Source organism: Ziziphus jujuba, chromosome 9 (genome assembly GCF_031755915.1).
Source record: "Ziziphus jujuba cultivar Dongzao chromosome 9, ASM3175591v1".
In the NCBI taxonomy this organism is placed as follows: Eukaryota; Viridiplantae; Streptophyta; class Magnoliopsida; order Rosales; family Rhamnaceae; genus Ziziphus; species Ziziphus jujuba.
Window position 1 is genome coordinate 5,985,286 of NC_083387.1, and position 17,966 is coordinate 6,003,251.

At 33.4% G+C, this 17,966-nt stretch overlaps 1 protein-coding gene across 4 annotated transcripts; it reads left to right on the forward strand.

The window, feature by feature from the left end:
• Nucleotides 1-214: 214 nt before the first annotated feature.
• Nucleotides 215-9,251, forward strand: LOC107426488 (uncharacterized). 4 transcript variants are annotated; one of them, XM_048481466.2, is made up of 12 exons: nucleotides 215-676; nucleotides 1,913-2,017; nucleotides 2,112-2,174; nucleotides 3,317-3,382; nucleotides 3,625-3,697; nucleotides 4,544-4,872; nucleotides 6,227-6,331; nucleotides 6,422-6,484; nucleotides 7,526-7,594; nucleotides 7,834-7,903; nucleotides 8,189-8,381; nucleotides 8,503-9,251. In XM_048481466.2, the coding sequence occupies exons 1-12, from the start codon at nucleotides 353-355 to the stop codon at nucleotides 8,828-8,830; spliced, it is 1,788 nt and encodes a 595-aa protein (XP_048337423.2). In that variant the 5' UTR covers nucleotides 215-352; the 3' UTR covers nucleotides 8,831-9,251. The 4 variants fall into 4 exon arrangements, with proteins under 4 accessions (XP_048337423.2, XP_048337424.2, XP_048337425.2 ...); XM_048481467.2 differs by having other exon boundaries at nucleotides 3,625-3,694; XM_048481468.2 differs by lacking the exon at nucleotides 6,227-6,331.
• Nucleotides 9,252-17,966: the final 8,715 nt, after the last annotated feature.

Here is a 17,966-nt window from a genome sequence, read left to right on the forward strand (position 1 = left end):
TAAAATAAAATAAAAAATCCTAGAAAATTGAAAAGTTTACCACATGCGATTTTAAGTAGGCATGTATGTATAATAAGATCAGAAAAATTAATTAATATGGTTAAAATAAAAAATAAAAAAAAGAAGAAGAAGATTTCAGCGTAAAAAAATAAAAATGATGAAAGATAGAAAAAAGGAAATTAAAAAAGAACAATAGTCTCGTATAAAACACCAAACTTGTATGATGGCGCGTTTGTTCAGCCAGCCAAACATGTCCTTAGTCTCCATTGCTGTGCCCTAAATTCCAAGCCAAAATCCGCCTGTTGTCTCTCTCGCCAGAACTTCGGGCCGTAGACCCTAATTCTTGGTGCCGATGGAGGAAACGCCTGAGCCTGCAACCGCTAACGAGCGGGTAGCCGGAGTGCATCGACTCCAACAGCTTCTGGATGTCTACGGCAAGGGTTCGTCGGAAGTGGCAGCGCTGGTTGACTGTTGCAAGGATCTTTTAAAGGACAATGACTTAAAAAGACTATCTGAGAGCGGTCGTCAAGCTGTGGCCTCCGCTGCTGTGTTGTACTGCAAGCACCTCCAGCTCAACTTCTTCAATGCGCTTGTTCCTGCATATGCTGAGTTCCTTGGGAATGCCAAACGTGATGTAAGAGATGCCGCCCGGGGCCTGCTGCTCACTCTCATGGAGGTGTATATATATATATATATATGCTTATTTATTTGCGCACTCTTATGCGTTTTACACTCCGAATGTTATTATTCTGTTACCTATGCATATTCGCTGAAGCTTAAAAGCTTTTCAAGGAGAGTTGAAATTACTGCGAGGTGCGCTTGGAGATGGAGGAATTTTTATCAATTTATCCTGTACAACTTTGTATGATTCACTGCTTAAGGTGGTTGGTTTTAGTTGAAATTATTAGCATATATTTTATATTTTATGTTTAGGTTTTGATGATTTAGTGGTCTTCATCATAATGGTGTTGTCGCATCTGGAATATTTTACCAGAAAATGATTTGACATCCCGTAGGTGGACTGATTAGATCCCTACTGTTTATTTTATTTTATTGTTTTTAAGGTTGGTCGGAGATATTGTTTGTTTGTTTTTATGGTCTTCCATTCTTCAGAGTGTGTTATTGAATAATAATGTTAACGGTAGTTCACTATCTTAAGTGATTTTATTCGTCCTTTTTCTGATTTTCATGCAAAACAGAAAACCAGCCAGAGTAAAGAATAATATGATAAATGATATGATATATTGCTCTTTTCTTAGATCGTAAACCCTTAGTGACCACAAGTCAACAATTTGACATTGGGGTCGCCCAGGTGGCGACTAGGCCTTGCCTTTCCACATACTATTAACTTTGTGGTTATTCTTGACCGACAAATACGTGTAAACTTCAATTCATAATACGGGTATAAAGAAAGTAAAGAGAAAGAACACAATATTGAATGGCTAATCCTAGAAACACTTAGTAAGATTATGTAAACTTAAGATATATTCCATTCAATATATAACGGTTGTGTATTAGTATTCAATGAAAAAACTTATTCCAAACTATGTTTTGTGGATGCCAACATGTTTGTTTTTTCCATGGACATGATTTGTTTTTTAGCTGCAGCATTTTGTACTTGAAAGGGGGACAATATATGAATGTTGCAGTTGCTAATTTGTATGCCTTTTGTTGTTGTTGTTGTTGTTGTTCTTTTTTTTTTTTTTTTTTTTTTTTTTTTTTTTTTTTTTTGGGGGGGGGGGGGGGTGGTATATCCTTTTCCTGCCTTTTTTCTCCGTTTTGTCTCTTTTCAGCTCTTATATTTTCATTAGAAATGTGAACAGTATCTCATTTACATCTTATTTACATTTTCATTAGAAATTTGAATTGTATCTTATGTAATAATTTTGGAGACCAATTAACCCTTCTCCAGCTTCATGAGCGTGTTGCTGGTCTAGCGATTGCACGGACAGTCACATCAACCCTCTGTTTTTTGACATATACTAAGCAACCTCTTCAATGGGCTATTCTTCCCCCAGTATGTTTGTTGGCTTTTATCTCAAAAGTTTACTTTATGGTTCATTTTTAAATGGCAGAAATAATTTGACAATTTTTTTCACTTTGATTATTAGATTTTGAAGATGTTGAATGATTCAAATCCTGGTATTACAGAAGCAGCTATATTGTGCATTGAGGTAAGTAGTACTTGGTGGCAAGGCCATTCTTTTTTCTCCTTGGAGTTTAGTTACATTCCTACTAAATTGAATGATAGTTTGAAATTTGATTTTTGTTAATTTAATAGTTTAAGAGATGATTACAATTTTGCCCTCAGCAATTGAAAGACTTTTAAGCCTATATTTGAAGAATCTGGTTAAAGTTAGGGTATTTGTGATACTTCTCAACATAAACCTATCTTAAACAGTTCTATCTCATCAGATATATTAAAATATAGTGGATTTATGTAAGGGGACTCTAGCCCTTGTGCTTGATATTGCCAATTACCACTTACTGCTGCAGAACTACTTGCATTTTTCTTTTTCTGGGTATGAGACTGTATTAGCTAATAGGATTTCTAAAATAGATTGAAATGAATCTCATGAATCCCATGTATTCATGTTTGGCTGTATATGCTTCTGTCTCCTTTGTGTGATATGTGATTCTAAGGAGTAGTTAACCAGCTATCCTTTGGACAAGACTTTTGGGCTTTAAAGTTATTTTTTGATATTTTCATTTCTTAGAGATTCGGCTCTTTAGCTTGATGTCAAAATTGTCCTTTAAAAAAATGATATCAAAATTTATTATTTACACAATCTGAATGATCTAATAGTTGGTAACAAGTTTTTCTCGTACCTGTAGCGATAAGTTTTGTAAGGATTTTAAGCCCAAATTTGGATAAAGGCAACCTATGGGCTCCTCTAGTTAAAGTTGAGCTTTCTGTATCAAATTTGAACAGTTGCTTCAGCAAATAACCAATTGATTTCAACTAAATTGTAAGAGACCTGTGTTCTTAATTAGGAGCTCATTATATTTGGGAGGCTAGGAAATTTTTTATTCGTTACATGTTTTTTGGTTATGTGAAACTTCTAGTTTTTGTCAATTTTTCTTGAATTGATTTGTTTACTAATGCATTGCATTAAATTGTTTGATATGATATTTGGAAAGTCTAGTCAATGTTATATAATTGTAAAAGAAGTGCTTCTGAGTCTAATGCTTGCCTCCCTTCAATTTCACACTATTGTCAAATTTGCAAATTTTTTTTTTCTTTTTTTTTGGTTTCTGTGAGTTAAACTTTTGAATGGATAACTTATTGAACTAATCTGACTTTTTATTTCTCCAGGAATTATATAGACAGAAAGTTCCTCAATTCCTTGATGAACTTCGCTGCTATCTCCCTTCATCTGTGGTAAATATCTAATATCTTTGTAGAATATCCACATTTTGATTTGCAAGTTCGTTATCTTTATCTTATAAGTACTCTGCACATACCTTGTTGCAAATTGTTGATGCTTATCTCTGTAGTAAATTGGATATGGTGGCATATATATGCATATTTCTAAACTGGATCAGTATTTTCTGCATTGTATGCTGGAAAAACGATGATATTGCCACTTTGTGTCATTCTATGAATATCATATTAAATTGCAGGTGGAAGAAGTTAATGCCAGGATAGAGAAAAGTGGTGCGGAGAGTTCCTCAACAGAGACATCTTCTCTTGGTGGTTCGGATACTTTTGACTCCAGTTTCTGGATATTTAGATTCAGTCATTTTATTCCGATATTAACTACCAATTATTTGTTGATAATATATTTTGGCTGCATGTTTTGAACATGGTTCAAGAATCCACTATTTTAAATTTCTTTTCACGAAAAATAGTGCTTTTATCATTGGGAATTGTCTTTTTTATAGAATGTGAAAATTTTTACTTAGTTTGGGATCATAGCTCTAGTAGCCTAGCTGACCAATTTTCACAAGTGACCACTTGAGGACTATGTGCTGTGAATGGTAAGACTGTACTTCCCCAATAGCCTGCCTCTTATTTTATTTATTTTAATTCATACCAGAAGATTCAGTTTTGGTGTTGTATGGAATTCTTTGGGGAAGTTAGGTGATCCCTATAGTTGCAGCCTTTAAAAGAGCTTGTGTATTGCATTGGCATTGTGCAAAGGCAAATCTTCATAGTGTAACAGAGATGGGTAGTGTTTGAAATATTTTTCATTTGGTGACATTGTTTGTAGGTTTTATTCCCATTGTTCCTTAAAGTTTCCATGTCTAGGAATTCAGTTTTGTGTGGTTTGTCATTATTTTTCCTTTTGGAAGTGGGTGACGACTATAATTTTTACTCTTCTCAGTTTCTAGTTGAGTAGTGACTTGAACCTCTTGGTTTTTATTAATTTATGATGTTTCTTGAAACTTAACTTCAGATCTAAACTACACATAGCTGAGTCCTTTCTTGGCATATGATAAGTTGAGAGATATATCAAATTGCCACATAATGTTTTAAGAGTAACATTTCTTAATACATATTGTCACACAGTCCCTAATTCTTTGTTGTTTGCTCCGATAGAGGAAGTGCTTCAACTTGCAAGCGCCAAGGGCACCGAAGAGTGGATGGCTGGAGTGGAGAGACTCCAACAGCTGTTGGAATCCTACAGTGGGAGCCTTGGCTCATCAAAGGAGATGGCGCTGGTTGACTGTTGCAAGGATCTTCTAGAGGACAGTAACTTAATAGTGCCTCAAGGCGCTTTCCAAGCTGTGGCATCCGCTGCTGTGTTGTCCTACAAGCATCTCAAGCTCAACTTCAATGCGCTTGTTCCTGCGTATGTTGAGTGTCTGGGGAATGCCAAATGGGCTGTAAGACATGCTGCCCAGAGGCTACTGCTCACTCTCATGGAGGTATATATGTATATATGCTTCGTTATTTCTCTCTCTTACGCACACACTCGAAAATGTTATTGTCCTCCTACTTTATGCAAGTGAATATATGTTACTGAAGTTTGAAAGCTTTTCAAAGAGAGTTGAAATTAATGTGAGGTGCGCTTGGAGATGCAGGAATTCTTTACCCTTTGCAATTAGAATATCTGTAAATTTCTGCATGTTTTATAGATTTTGTTGTTTAGTTTTAGTTGAAATAAGCATATAATCATGTTTAGTGTTTATTGATTAGTGGCTTTTGTCGTACATTCTGGTGTTCTCGCATTGGAAATATTTTATCTCAAAATGATTTGCGTGCTGTAGGTGGACTAGTTAGACACCCATTTTTTTTTTTTTTTTAATTGTTTTTAACGTTGGAGGTATGATTTTACACTCTTCGGAGGGTTTAATTGAATAAAAATGTTTACAGTAGTTCACATAAAAGTTAATTCGTCCTTTTTATGATTTTTCATGCAAAACAGAAAAGCAGCAAGAGTAAAAAATTATATGATATGTTGATTTTTTGGGGATGCATAGGTCCTTTTAACTCCTTAGTGATCACAAGGTTGCTATCATGCTGATGCTCTTCCACACAATATTATCTTTGTGGTTATTCTAGACATAGGCTATTTTGACTAATAATGTTGGAATTTTTTCTAAAAATGATTCTCGTGCAACTTATCATTCGTCCTCTTTCTGATTTTCATGCAAAACAGAAAACCAGCCTGAGTAAAGAATTACATGAAACGTTGCTGTTTGCAGGATTAGTAGGTCCTATCCCCTAAATGATAACAAAATACTTTTGACATTGGGCTTGATCAGGTGGCTGCTGTGCCCTGGGCCTTCCTCATACTATTAACTTTCTGTTATTCAAGTCATACTTGGCCATGTAAACTATGATTCACAATATAGGTATAAAGAAAGTAAAGAGAAGGAGCATGACATTGAATGGTTAATACTAAATATGTTGAGTTGCGTAAACTTAAGATACATTCCTTTTAATATATATGGTTGTGTGAAAAGAAAATGAAAATTAGTATTTAAAGACAAACCTATTCCAAACTTTGATTTGTGGATAAAAACATGTCTAGTGTTTTGACATGGACATAGATTTTTTTTTTAGCTGTAGCATTTTGTCCTAGAAATGGGGGCCCAGAGATGAATATTGCAGTTTCTGATTTGGATGCTTTCTGTTGTTGTTGTTGTTGTTGTATAATGTGTATTCTTTTCCTGCCCTTTCTCTCCGTGGATATCTTCTTTTAGCATTTATGTTTTCATTAGAAATGCGAATTGTATCTTATGTAATGGTTTTGGAGATTAATTACCCCTTCTCTAGCTTCCTGAGCATGATGATGGTCTTGAGATTGCACGGAAAGTCACATCAATCATCTGTTTTTTGGCATATGCTGACCTTCCTCTTCACGGAACTATACTTCCTCCAGTATGTTTGTTGGCTTTTATGAGAAAACTTACTTTATGGGTCAATTTTACATGGCAGAAATAATTGGCAATTTTTTACTTTGGTTATTAGATTTTGAAGATGTTGAATGATTCTAATCCTGGTGTTACAGAAGCAGCTATGTTGTGCATTGAGGTTAGCGTTACTTGGTCTCATTCTTTTTCTTCTTGGAGCTTAATTACATCCCTGCTGCATTGAATGATTCTCTGAAATTTGGTTTTTATTAATTTGACAGTCTTCAGGATCATTACAGCTTTGCCCTCAGCAATGTTTAGAAACTTTAAGTCTTTATTTGAAGAATCCATTTTATTTAAAGTTAAACATATCTAAAACAACCCTATCTCATCGGTATATTGAAATATAGTGGATGTATGTAAGGCGACTCTAACCCTTGACCACTTACTGCGGCAGAATTTCTTTTTTGGGTATGAGACTGTATTAGCTTATAGGATTTCTAAAAAAGAGTCAAATGAATCCCATGTATTCATGTTTGGCTATATATGCTTCTGTCTCCTTTGTGTGATCTATGGAGTTGTTAACCAGGTACCCTTTGCACAAGACTTTTGGGCTTTGAAGTCATTTTGATATTTTCAATTCTTAGAGATTAGGCTCTTTAGTTTAATGTCAATATTTTCCTTCAAAAAATTATATCAAAATTTATTATTGACACATTCTGAATGATCTAATGGTTAGTAACAAGCTATGTTTTCTATCACCTGAAATGGTCAGTATGGTAGGATTTGAAGCCCAAATTTGGATAAAGCCAACCTGTGGAGTCCTCTAGTTTAAGTTGAGCTTTCTGTATCAGATTTGACCGGCTGCATAGTCAAATGACCAATTGATTCCTATTAAATTGTATGAAGCTTCAATTCTTTATTAGGAGCTCATTATATTTGAGTGGCTTGGGAATTTTTATTCGTGGTAGGTTTTTTAGTTATGTGAAACTTTGAGGTTTTGTCAGTTTTTCTTTGAATTGATTATTTACTGATGGCGTTGCGTTATATTGTTTGATACAATATTTGAGTCAATGTTATATAATTGCAAGACAGGTGCTTCTGAGGGTAACAATTGCCTTAAATTTCACAGTTGTCAAATTTGCTATTTTTTTTTTCTTTCACTGAGTTAAACTTTTGAATGGATAACTTATTGAACTAATCTGACTTTTCAATTCTACAGGAAATATATACACAGGCTGGGCCTCAATTCCTTGATGAACTTCATCGCTACTATCTTCCTTCATCTGTGGTAAAAATCTAATATCTTTCTAGAATATCCCCATTTTGATTTGCAGCCTCATTAGCTTTATTTTGTAAGTTCTCTACATGTATGTAGGTTATTGCAAATTATTGATACTTCTTTCTGTAGTAAAATGATATGGTGGAATACATAGATGTTTTAAATCTGGATCAGTATTTTCTGCATCGTCAGCTTGGAAAAGGATGAAATTGCCTTTTGGTTTCATTCTGTGATTTTCATAACTGCAGGTGGAAGAAATTAAAGCCAGGCTAGAGAATATTGCGGAGCGTTCCTCAACAAAGATATCTCCTACTGGAGGTTAGGATGCTTTTGACATCAGTTTCTATATATTTAGATTCAGTCGTTTTATTATGATATTAGCCCCTTCATTATGTATGCTTTTAGCTCCTTTCCTCCTATGGAAAAAAAAAATTTCTGCACCAGCAAATGTACTGCAGAATTGACTAGGTCATATATATTTTTTGACCCTTTTTTTTTTTCTCTCTCTTCCCCTTCTGTAGACTTCTAGATATATTTTCTGCAAGAACCTGTCTCTCTGTCTTTCTGCCATTTACTTACTCTTTCTCTTTCTCTTTCTCTCAGCTTTGCCAATGGAAATACATGGAAAATTTATTGTCAATCTGCCTATTGAGAAGTCACCAAGCATTAGACTAGATGCCCTCCTTTTCTACTCTGAAGTATTTGGAGCAATTCCGCGTAAGATTATATCCAATGGATCTGTTGAGATTGAGATCTGTGGCATCACGGTTTTCATCAACAGATCTAATGTTGCTAAGTAAGTCTAGATTTTTTCTTTTCATAATTTTGTTTTTATTTCAGCAAAAACTTTCTAATTTTAAGGGTTTTTTTTTTTATAATTTTATTTTCATTTAATGTTTAAAATGATTTTGATTCAGCTCTGGCCATATCCGTATCAACTGTTCCAACCTTGATGAACTTTTAGCTCGTGCTCAGAATGCTGGTGCCACAGTGCAAAGAAAAGAAGTTAAACTATGTGATTGTTGCGACAGTGTTTTGGGGAAAGTGAAAGATCCCTTCAATTGCAATTGGATTTTCACCACATCTATTCCACACATGCAGCCTGTCCAGCGCTTTCATCCCATGCAGCTTGTTGCAAACGTTCAGCAGCGTATGCAATTTCGGTCATCTGAGCTGGTTCTTCTAGGGCTGATGTTGATGTTCAACAAGTATACATATCGGGCATTTATGCCAAAGGCAGATTGAGCAGTTGCGGATTTTGCCATTTCCTACAAAATACGTGTGGAGATGGAAAAGGTAAAACGGTTCTTCAAAAAGTTATTCATGCTATGATGAGGACACATGGTATCAACTGTATAGCGTTATGGAAGCATAGAAAAGTTTTGTCGTTGATCACTGGAACAGCTTTTAATGCATTTTTTCTCAATGCTTTGTATGTGCTAATCGTACTTTATCTGTATATTCTGTCCTATCCTAAAGAATTAGCTTTGACATTTAACAGGAACTATTGAATACTCTGTTTTATGTTATTTCTTGTTGTGAAGATTGAGTAGTCAAAATTATAGTGTATATACAAGGTTTGTAACAGATGATCTTGACCTTTAAATTAGGCTATATATGTATCCACTCTTTAAGTAAAAGATAAATGACATTTAATCCCCTACAATCCGGTTTTTCTCTCTAAATTCCTCTATGATTTCAATTTGTCCTTAAGCAACAATATCTAAGGGGAAAAAAAATTATATATATACACAAACTGTTCTTGATCCCATTGTTGATCTGTTGGAAGTATTTGGATAATAAACCGGAAGGAGTAGTTGCGAAAGCAACACTCTCTCACATAGCAACCTGCAACAATTTAATTTCCTCCACATTCCACTTCTCACAAAATTTGATTTCTTGTGCATTCGTAATAGCTGAAATTAACATGGCATCATTTAAAAAAAAGAAAAAGAAAAGAAAAGAAAAAAAGAACTCATAATCGCCAGATTACAAAATGAAAGTTATTATCTTTATTAAAGGCAAACGGTGGTGAAGTTTTATTTATTGGCTTTTGAATTGCGTTCGTTGGAGGGCCTCCGGAATATTATCATTTTTGGCAGGGATTTTAATTTTTTGAAAATTCTAAATTTAGGCAATTTTCTTCGAATATATTTATTTGATACAATTTTTGAAAGGTCTAGCCCGATGGATTGTAAAAGCTCGAACCAATTTTGCTGTAGGAGTATAGATGAAGGTCAGTTTTACCCCTAGTCCTTCCTTGAAAAGTGTCAAAATTATTGAAAATTTAATATTTCATAGGAAAATGAAATTTATTCATGTTTGGATGTTTTTAGAAGGAGAAAATTGTGAGTGGGAAATAAAATCTCATGACATGAGAAAATAGGATAAAATGAATTTTTAAAGAAGTGTCATTTAAAATTTTTTTTTTAAAACACAATTTTATTCTCAATTTCTTAAAGACAAATTAATTAATTACATAACTACATGTAAGTATTATATATCCTTGTACAAAATAAACACTTTTAAAAATAATTAATAGAAAATTAAATCTAAAAAAACTGATTTTTGATAAATTAATTCCCTATCCTTTAAAATTTGGACACTGCTAAACAAGATCCTAAATTTACTGTATTTGAATCATTTAATTTAACATTAACGGGGTGTTTGGAAAGTGCCAAAGTTAAAAGGAGAAATTGATTTCCAGAATTTAGTTTCCTGAAAATTATTTTTTCTCTTAATCTGTTTGGTGAGTAATGAGAAAGTTGGAATTGAAAAGTAATTAAATTTAATATTGTATAATAAATTAAGGATAAATATGTATTTTTAAAAAAAATTAAAACTATTTTCTCTGTAATTCTCAAAATGATACCTATCTGGGAACTAACTTTCCCACATATTTTCCTACATTAGTGGGAATCTAATTACTTGGACCCATATTTTTCCACTTCACAATAAATATCTAAATAAAAAAAAGTTATTATTTTTTTAAAAAAATTAGATTCCCACTAAATTTATTTTTACTCAAACATGCTGTAATAGTGAAAAAAAAATATAGTTGAAATTGAGAGAGAGAGAGAGAGAGAGAGAGACCTAACCATCATAAACTAAGCTTTGTGGACCTAGGTATGATATTGATCGCCCAATCATGTAAAATTTGTTATCTATTTTAATTTTTATTTTTATATTCTGGACTAGTTAAATCTTTTATCTCTTTTAATTTTAATTTGTTGTGCATGTGTCTTTTGATATTTGTGATTGAAAACTCTAATTTCATTGAATCCTAAGTGCTTCTGAGTTTAACGAATTATGGCTTGCTTCAATTTCACACGAGTGCTGTCAAATTAGAAAATAAATAAATAAACAAATAATGATGGTGCCTTTTGGTTCCATTCTATGAATATCCGCATATATCAAACTGCAGGCGAAATATATTAACGCCATATCTACAGAGGATTGATCCTAAAATTCGCATTTCACATGGACTTATGTTAATTCTTCTAAATGAAGCCTGTGAATCTAAAAACGAATAGTAATCCAAAAGCGAAGAGTTCCTTAAGACGGATGCTATTTTCGGAGGCGGTTAGGATGCTTTTTGACACTTCTCGACGTTCAATTCATTTTATTATGGTTCAAAGAATCACTATTTTAAATTTTATCTTCCTGGAAAATAATGCTTGGGATTATGGAAAGTATTTGTTAGTACTTCCGTTTTGGGATAGCTCTGGTCTTGTCATCAGTGACCACTCGAGCAAATATATGCTAGAATGATATGATTGTTTTAAAAAAGGTTCCCAACAACTAAACCGGGCTTCTCATTCCATTATTTTTTTATTCAGTTTTGGTTTTGTTTGGAAATCTTTTGGAAAGTTAGTGTGGTTCCTATAATTGCAGCCTTATACAGTTTCACAGTATAATAGAAAAGACATAATTCTTTTCTAAATTTCCATGATCAGGAATTGAGTTATGTGTTGTTCTAATACACTTTCAACTTTAAAGTTTAAATTTTAATCCAGATGAAATTTTGTTCTGATAAGTTTAATGTTGATAAAAAAAATAAATAAGCAAGCAAGAAAGCTCCTTTATGGAGCTGGCCTCTTTCTCAACCCAAATCGTTGCACCTAATATGAGTCGTAGAAAATATAGTTCTTTCAACATATACAATATCAATTTTGTTCCTTCCGTGTATTTATGCCCAAGTTGCACGGAACACATGCTGTGAAAAATGCATTTGCACATTTTTGTTTTAAATTATGGATTTGTTTCACCTATATAATACACATCTATATATGCACGACACAATTGACAAGCCAATTTCAGTTGATTCTAAAAATTATTTATATTATCTGTGCCTTAATTTCCACAATTTCTTTCTCATTTTCTCTCATGTCTGCCAATGAATGCACACGAACAAGTAATGTGTTGGTGGTGTCAGTTTGACTATTCCTAACTCGCCAAGCATTATATTAGACGCGCTTAATTTTTACAACAAGGCATTTGGGGCAACTGTGCTGAGTTTTACTCTGATGGATCTATTCGTATTGAGATCTGCAACACCATAGTTTTCATCAACAAATTTAATGTCGTTCCTAGTAGAAAAAATTATGTTTCTACGTAAATACATTAATTTTTTCATTTTCGTTTTAATGTTAAAATGATTTTTGATTTCAGAATCGGGTCAGATTATATCCTTATCCAGTGTGCCGATATTGACGGAATTTTAGCTGGCGCTCGTAATGCCTGGTGCTCAGCTTGCGGAGAGAATGGACGTACAACTATCTGAGTGCTGCGAGTCTGCGACGCCTGTCTGCAGGTTCCAAAATAAAAATATGTTTGGAGACACAGAAACTAATAGATTATCTTCTTTTTTCTTTTCTTTTTTTCCTTTTTTTGTTTTTTTTTTTTTGGTTGATAACTAGAAACTAGGTTATCTCTGGTAGGACCAAGAGTGAAACTATGGAAAAGGAAAAAGGAAGGAGAGGAGGGAAACTATTATCCTACTTGTTTGGAGAGATGGAAAGAGAGTGATGAAAAAAAAAATTAAAAAAAAAAAAATCACATATGCAAACATTAATTGTATATAATTATAAAAATAATAATAAAAAAATAAAAAATTTCGCTCTTTGTCATAGATGATAATCATAACCAACGAGATCAATGTTGATTTGACAAATATTAATTAGTTGTATTTATTGTTTTTTTAAATTTTTTAAAAATTAAATTGCTTGGTAAACACATAAAATCTATTGGTAATTGATCATAGACAAATAACAATTTTTAAAATATAAAAGACATCTATTACATATGTAACACACCACACTGTTCTCTATAGGCAAATTGTTTTCTTTCTTTTTAGAGTTTTCTCGCCATCCAAACAAAGTTAACTTGTTAACAAATCTTCAAGCCAGGTGGAGCATAATTGGATAGGATTATTATTAATATCAAAAATTAATATTTTAATTTTAAATGTTTTAAAACCTATAATTTTTTTTTTCCAAATGGAAAATTGTTTTAGAAGTTTACATTATTTTTTAACTAACTCAAATGTCAAATTTTATTCACTTACTTTATTGAATGGTTTGACATAACAAATATATTTATACATTTATAAGGATTAAGCAAATAATAGAAGAAGTAATTGTTTCATCCAAGTACATTTACAAGTATATTTAGTATATAATCAAAATTTTCGTTTTGTATAATTTCTATATCAAAATATTATTCTATTTATTTTTTTATCGATAAAATAGAAACGTACTTAAAAGAATGAAATGAGCTAGATATTAGTTTGCTTCGGTTTAGAAGTTCAAACTTTATAACAATGAATTATTACTCAAATTTTTAAATTTAATTTTTTAGAACATTTTCAATGATGTTTCTTATTTTAAAGAGCACAATTGTCATAATAGAGATCATATTAAAGAATTTTTTTAAAAAATAAAGAGTATGATTTTTTATCCAACTTCAATTGTAACACCCCGTCCCGAACCATGTCGGAATTTTTGCACGTTGACCGAGGTTGACCTTTGACCATTGACCAAGGGGTCAAAATTTGACTTTTGGACCCGATTGGAATTCTAGGTTGACTGAGATACCGTTACGAAGTACACGTTGGCAAGAGTTCGTAGACTGGTAGCATGTTGAAAACGGAGCTACGGTTTGAAAGTTATGAGCAAAACAAGTTGAGGTCCAAACTGTTCAATGGGTGCCGGAGTTGACTTTTTATTCATGCAAGGTTGAGCTTTGACTCATGCATGGTTGTGAAGTGCTCGTCGATACGAGTCCGTAGACTAGCGGCACGTCCGAATTGGACATGTGGTTTGAAAGTTATGGACCTGTAAAGTTTTTCAAATACCGTATTATTTTAATATTAATTTTGAACGTATAACGATGTGCCACGTGTGACTTACTGAAGGTGACCATGTGTCAGCATGGTGAAATGCCACATGTCAACCATGTTTAAAAATCAAATTATTTTTATTATTATTTTAAATAATAATATTATTATTTAATTATTTTTATATATTTTCTTTTCTTTTTCTTTTTTTCCCACGTGGGAAAACACCCTTCTTTTTCTTTTTTTTTTCTTTTTTTTCCTTCTTCTTCCCCGAGCATCAAAACACACGCAGAATTTTTTTCTCTCTCTTTCTCTCTCCTTTGACTCTCTTACCCTCTCTGTTTGACCACCGTCTGGCCGGATTGCAGTCGTCGGAACGCCACACGCGCCGGCCACCGATGTAGCCCGTCCCGCCGCGACCTCAGCCACCAAATTTCCCGGCCAGCCGCCGCCGAACGCGCCCAGATCGGGTCGGCGAAGTCGCGACGGCGAGGTGAAATTTTTCCTGCGATTCTCGCCGTTTCCGACCAATCCAGCCCGTCCCATATCTCTATCCCACTATTTTCGACCCCTCTGAGTCCATTTCCGGGGTTAGTTTGCCCAAAATTCCCACCGTTTGAAAGATCCCTCAAGTTTAAATCCAGCCGAAGCTTTCCGGCTAAATTCCGACCACCTCCGGCGGAATTGGGGTCGATGGAGACCGGATTGGTAATTCTCGTTCCACGAGCTTCGATTCGGTATATTATTCGCCTTTTTTGGATAACGTTTGTGTTTTGACCCCCCGGGTACCGGGTATTATTTACTGGATTAAAATATTAATTTACCCGTGTACTATTTACCGGATTAAAATATTAATTTATTTGACTGTGTGCGAATTGTGTCTTAGAAACACGGGTGAGTCATGAAATTGATCCCATGGTGGATCATGGTTTAATTGCGTGCTTGAGGTGAGTGACCCACCTTCAATTTAATTGGTGAATATATTATGTGTGATTTAAATATTTGGAATTTAATTTTTATGTGCCAAATATTTATTTGATTTATTGTGGATTTATTGGTGAATTTATTGGATTTAAGAAAAGGTGCATTTTACAAATTTATGCCATGTGAAATTATTTTATGGTTTTGAGAATTTTGAAATTCTTGTGGTTTTAATATTAAATTGGGCATGATTTGATTCTCAAATATTTCAAATAAAATATTTGGTTATGTTAGTGATTTCAATTTTTATAAAATATGCCCATGAAATATTATGAGATTTGATTATTATATTTCGAGAATTATTTATGCTTGGGAAAATGTGGATATTTGAATTGGTGAATTTGGGAGTTGGTGGATTTGAAAATCATGGAATTTATGGTATTGTTTATAAAGAAATTGTGGAGAATTTTCCGGTTCAAGCGGATGGAATATACCCACTCTGTTTATGCAAAATGTGAAATTTGTTATATAATTTAAATTTGTGAATTTTATGATTTTTAGATGCACCGTGCACGTACTGGTGTTCTATTTATATGTGATATGAATATTGTGCACACGGATATGATTAGCGCGTAGGTGGGTGTGAGTAGCGCGCAGGTGATATTATGATTAGCGCGCAGGTGGGTGTGAGTAGCGCGCAGGTGATATTATGAGGTTGTCCTGTGGTTGCCATCGGATGAGGGTAGGCCACCCCCCATGGCCGGGACACCAGGTTAGCAGCGGCGCAGTGGGACGCCACGCGACCGTATGCCGGTTTCTTTCTATAACCTCCTGTCTGGCGGTACCTCGGGACGCTGGGTACTGTTGGCGCCACTGGTATATAGTGGGTGCATCAACTGATTTTCGAAACTGTGTTTTAAGAATAAAACGTTTTAAAGCTATATTGGAATTAAAAATATAATTATTACCGTTTCTGGTATTTATTTGATGTCTTGGTTTTCGAGGATTACGAATAAAGGGTTTTGTGAAAAGGTTTTAAAAGGGGAACTTTTCCAACTGAGAAACTTGTAAGGGTTTTGAGAGAAATTATTATTTTTCCAATTAATTATTATCTATCTATTGTATTACCGTGGTATTATATTATATAGTAGATAAGGTCACTCACTGAGATGATTAGCATCTCACACTCTTAAATTCCGTTCCTCTAGGTACCAGGTTGTCGGTGTTCATTCGGAGCGGACTTGATCTTCCTCGCTGTTTAGTTCGTGAAGTACCCTGTTCTTCTTTTATTGCAGTTGTAATATTTCTTTTACTCTTGCTGTATTCTATACTTTGTAGTACTTCATAAAGCTCTGTATACTGTATGGGACACTTATGTAATTATTTTAGCACTGGATTACTGCATTTATATTGAAGTGCTGAAATTTGTGGAACCAACTTGTAGTATTGTGGGAGGAATAAGGGGATGTTTTTAGAAGTGTGTTTTCAGTGCAGGTAATTTTTGGTTAGTCCTACCCTTAGGGGAGGTGCTGCCGGATTTTCTATTGAAAAGTTCGGTGGTATTTCCCTGGGATCAGGGCTTGTCTAGGGTTCCGGGTAAGAAATTCTGGACGGATCCTAACATCAATGGTAGTTTGTATAACAACTCTCTATTTTACATTTCAATTTATCAGGATTCACATCTTTTTTTCTAATTTTTTCTCCTCCCAACACCAAAATAATATTTAAAATAATAAAATATAAAATTATAATTAATAAATTAATTATAATTGTATAGAGAAAATTGTAAAGCTATAAACGAATTCATTAAATGCTTTAAATAGAAAGTAATTTTGACTCCCTCCATTGAGAGAGTCAAGCTCCATCTTTATTTTAGTTTTTTCAGTTAAAGAGTCTATTAAAGTTATGAAATGAAATAAGACTCTTTAAAATAAAGAAAGAAAAAAAAAAAAAAAAAAAGGTCTTAAAAGACCCGTGGAGATGCTCTTTTGAGTTAAGTTTTTTTTCTTATTTTTTTTTTGTTTTTGAGAGATGCTAGTTGCGCTGCAGAAAAATCTCTATGCAGTTCCAAATTTTTTAAATTCCAATAATACCCTTACTGAATGTTTTTTATTTTTTTTTATTTTTTGACAAATTTTATCGAAATCTGGTTCTCTACTTTGTCTTCCTCTTTTATGCTTCATCGCCAGAATTTCTATAAATGAAATTGTCGCTGAGCCATGATGGACCTTCCCGGGTGGGGCTTCTCACTCGTGACCCAACCCTAGCTCTAAGCGAATGACAATTCCCTTTGCCCTCTCTCCACCTTGGCTCTCTCTCCCACTCTCTTCCCGTAGATCTCATGCCATTTTTCTGCTGTAAGCTTTTTTTATAATTTTTTTATTTATTTTTAATTGATTCCCTTCATCAAAATATGTTGCCTTGGGATGAGTGGAGGATAAAAGCTTTTGACAAAGACGACAATGGTGAGACCCAATGTTACAATGGCCAACCTATGTTTCTAGGCCAAGAAAAATATTATTTATATTGAATACATGTAGGGTAAAATATACAGAGATTCCAAAAAATATTCTTTAAAGTTAAAAACATCATGCTATACAGCTGCTTCTTGTACTCAGCAGGTCTGGTCACTTCTCAGCAGGTTGACGGTGTTCTTGCGGCACCAAGAACCTAGCAACTATTTTACAATGATTAATACCAAATAAAATTTGAATTCTAAAAACTAAAAAAGGAAAATTATATTATGGATATTTTGGTCATTTTAAATGTTTATGAAACTGTATAAAATTATTTTTGCATTGCAAAAAAAATCGCTCTTTGGTTTTTTTCTCACCCGCATGGCATCTCCATTATACTTATTATCATAACCGTAAACAATAAATTCTATTATTATATCATAAATTTTGTTAAAGTATATTTATAAATATAAATAATATTAATTAATTCTTTTTAAATCTAGATATGATTAATTTGATAAAAAAAAAAAAGGAACTAAAACCATTATAATGCTATCAGAATATTTTTCAATTTAAAAATAATAATGACAGATTTTAACATTTGAATTAATAAATTCATTGTATTGTAAGATACATATAAAATGGTAAATAGAAATTTAGCTGATTC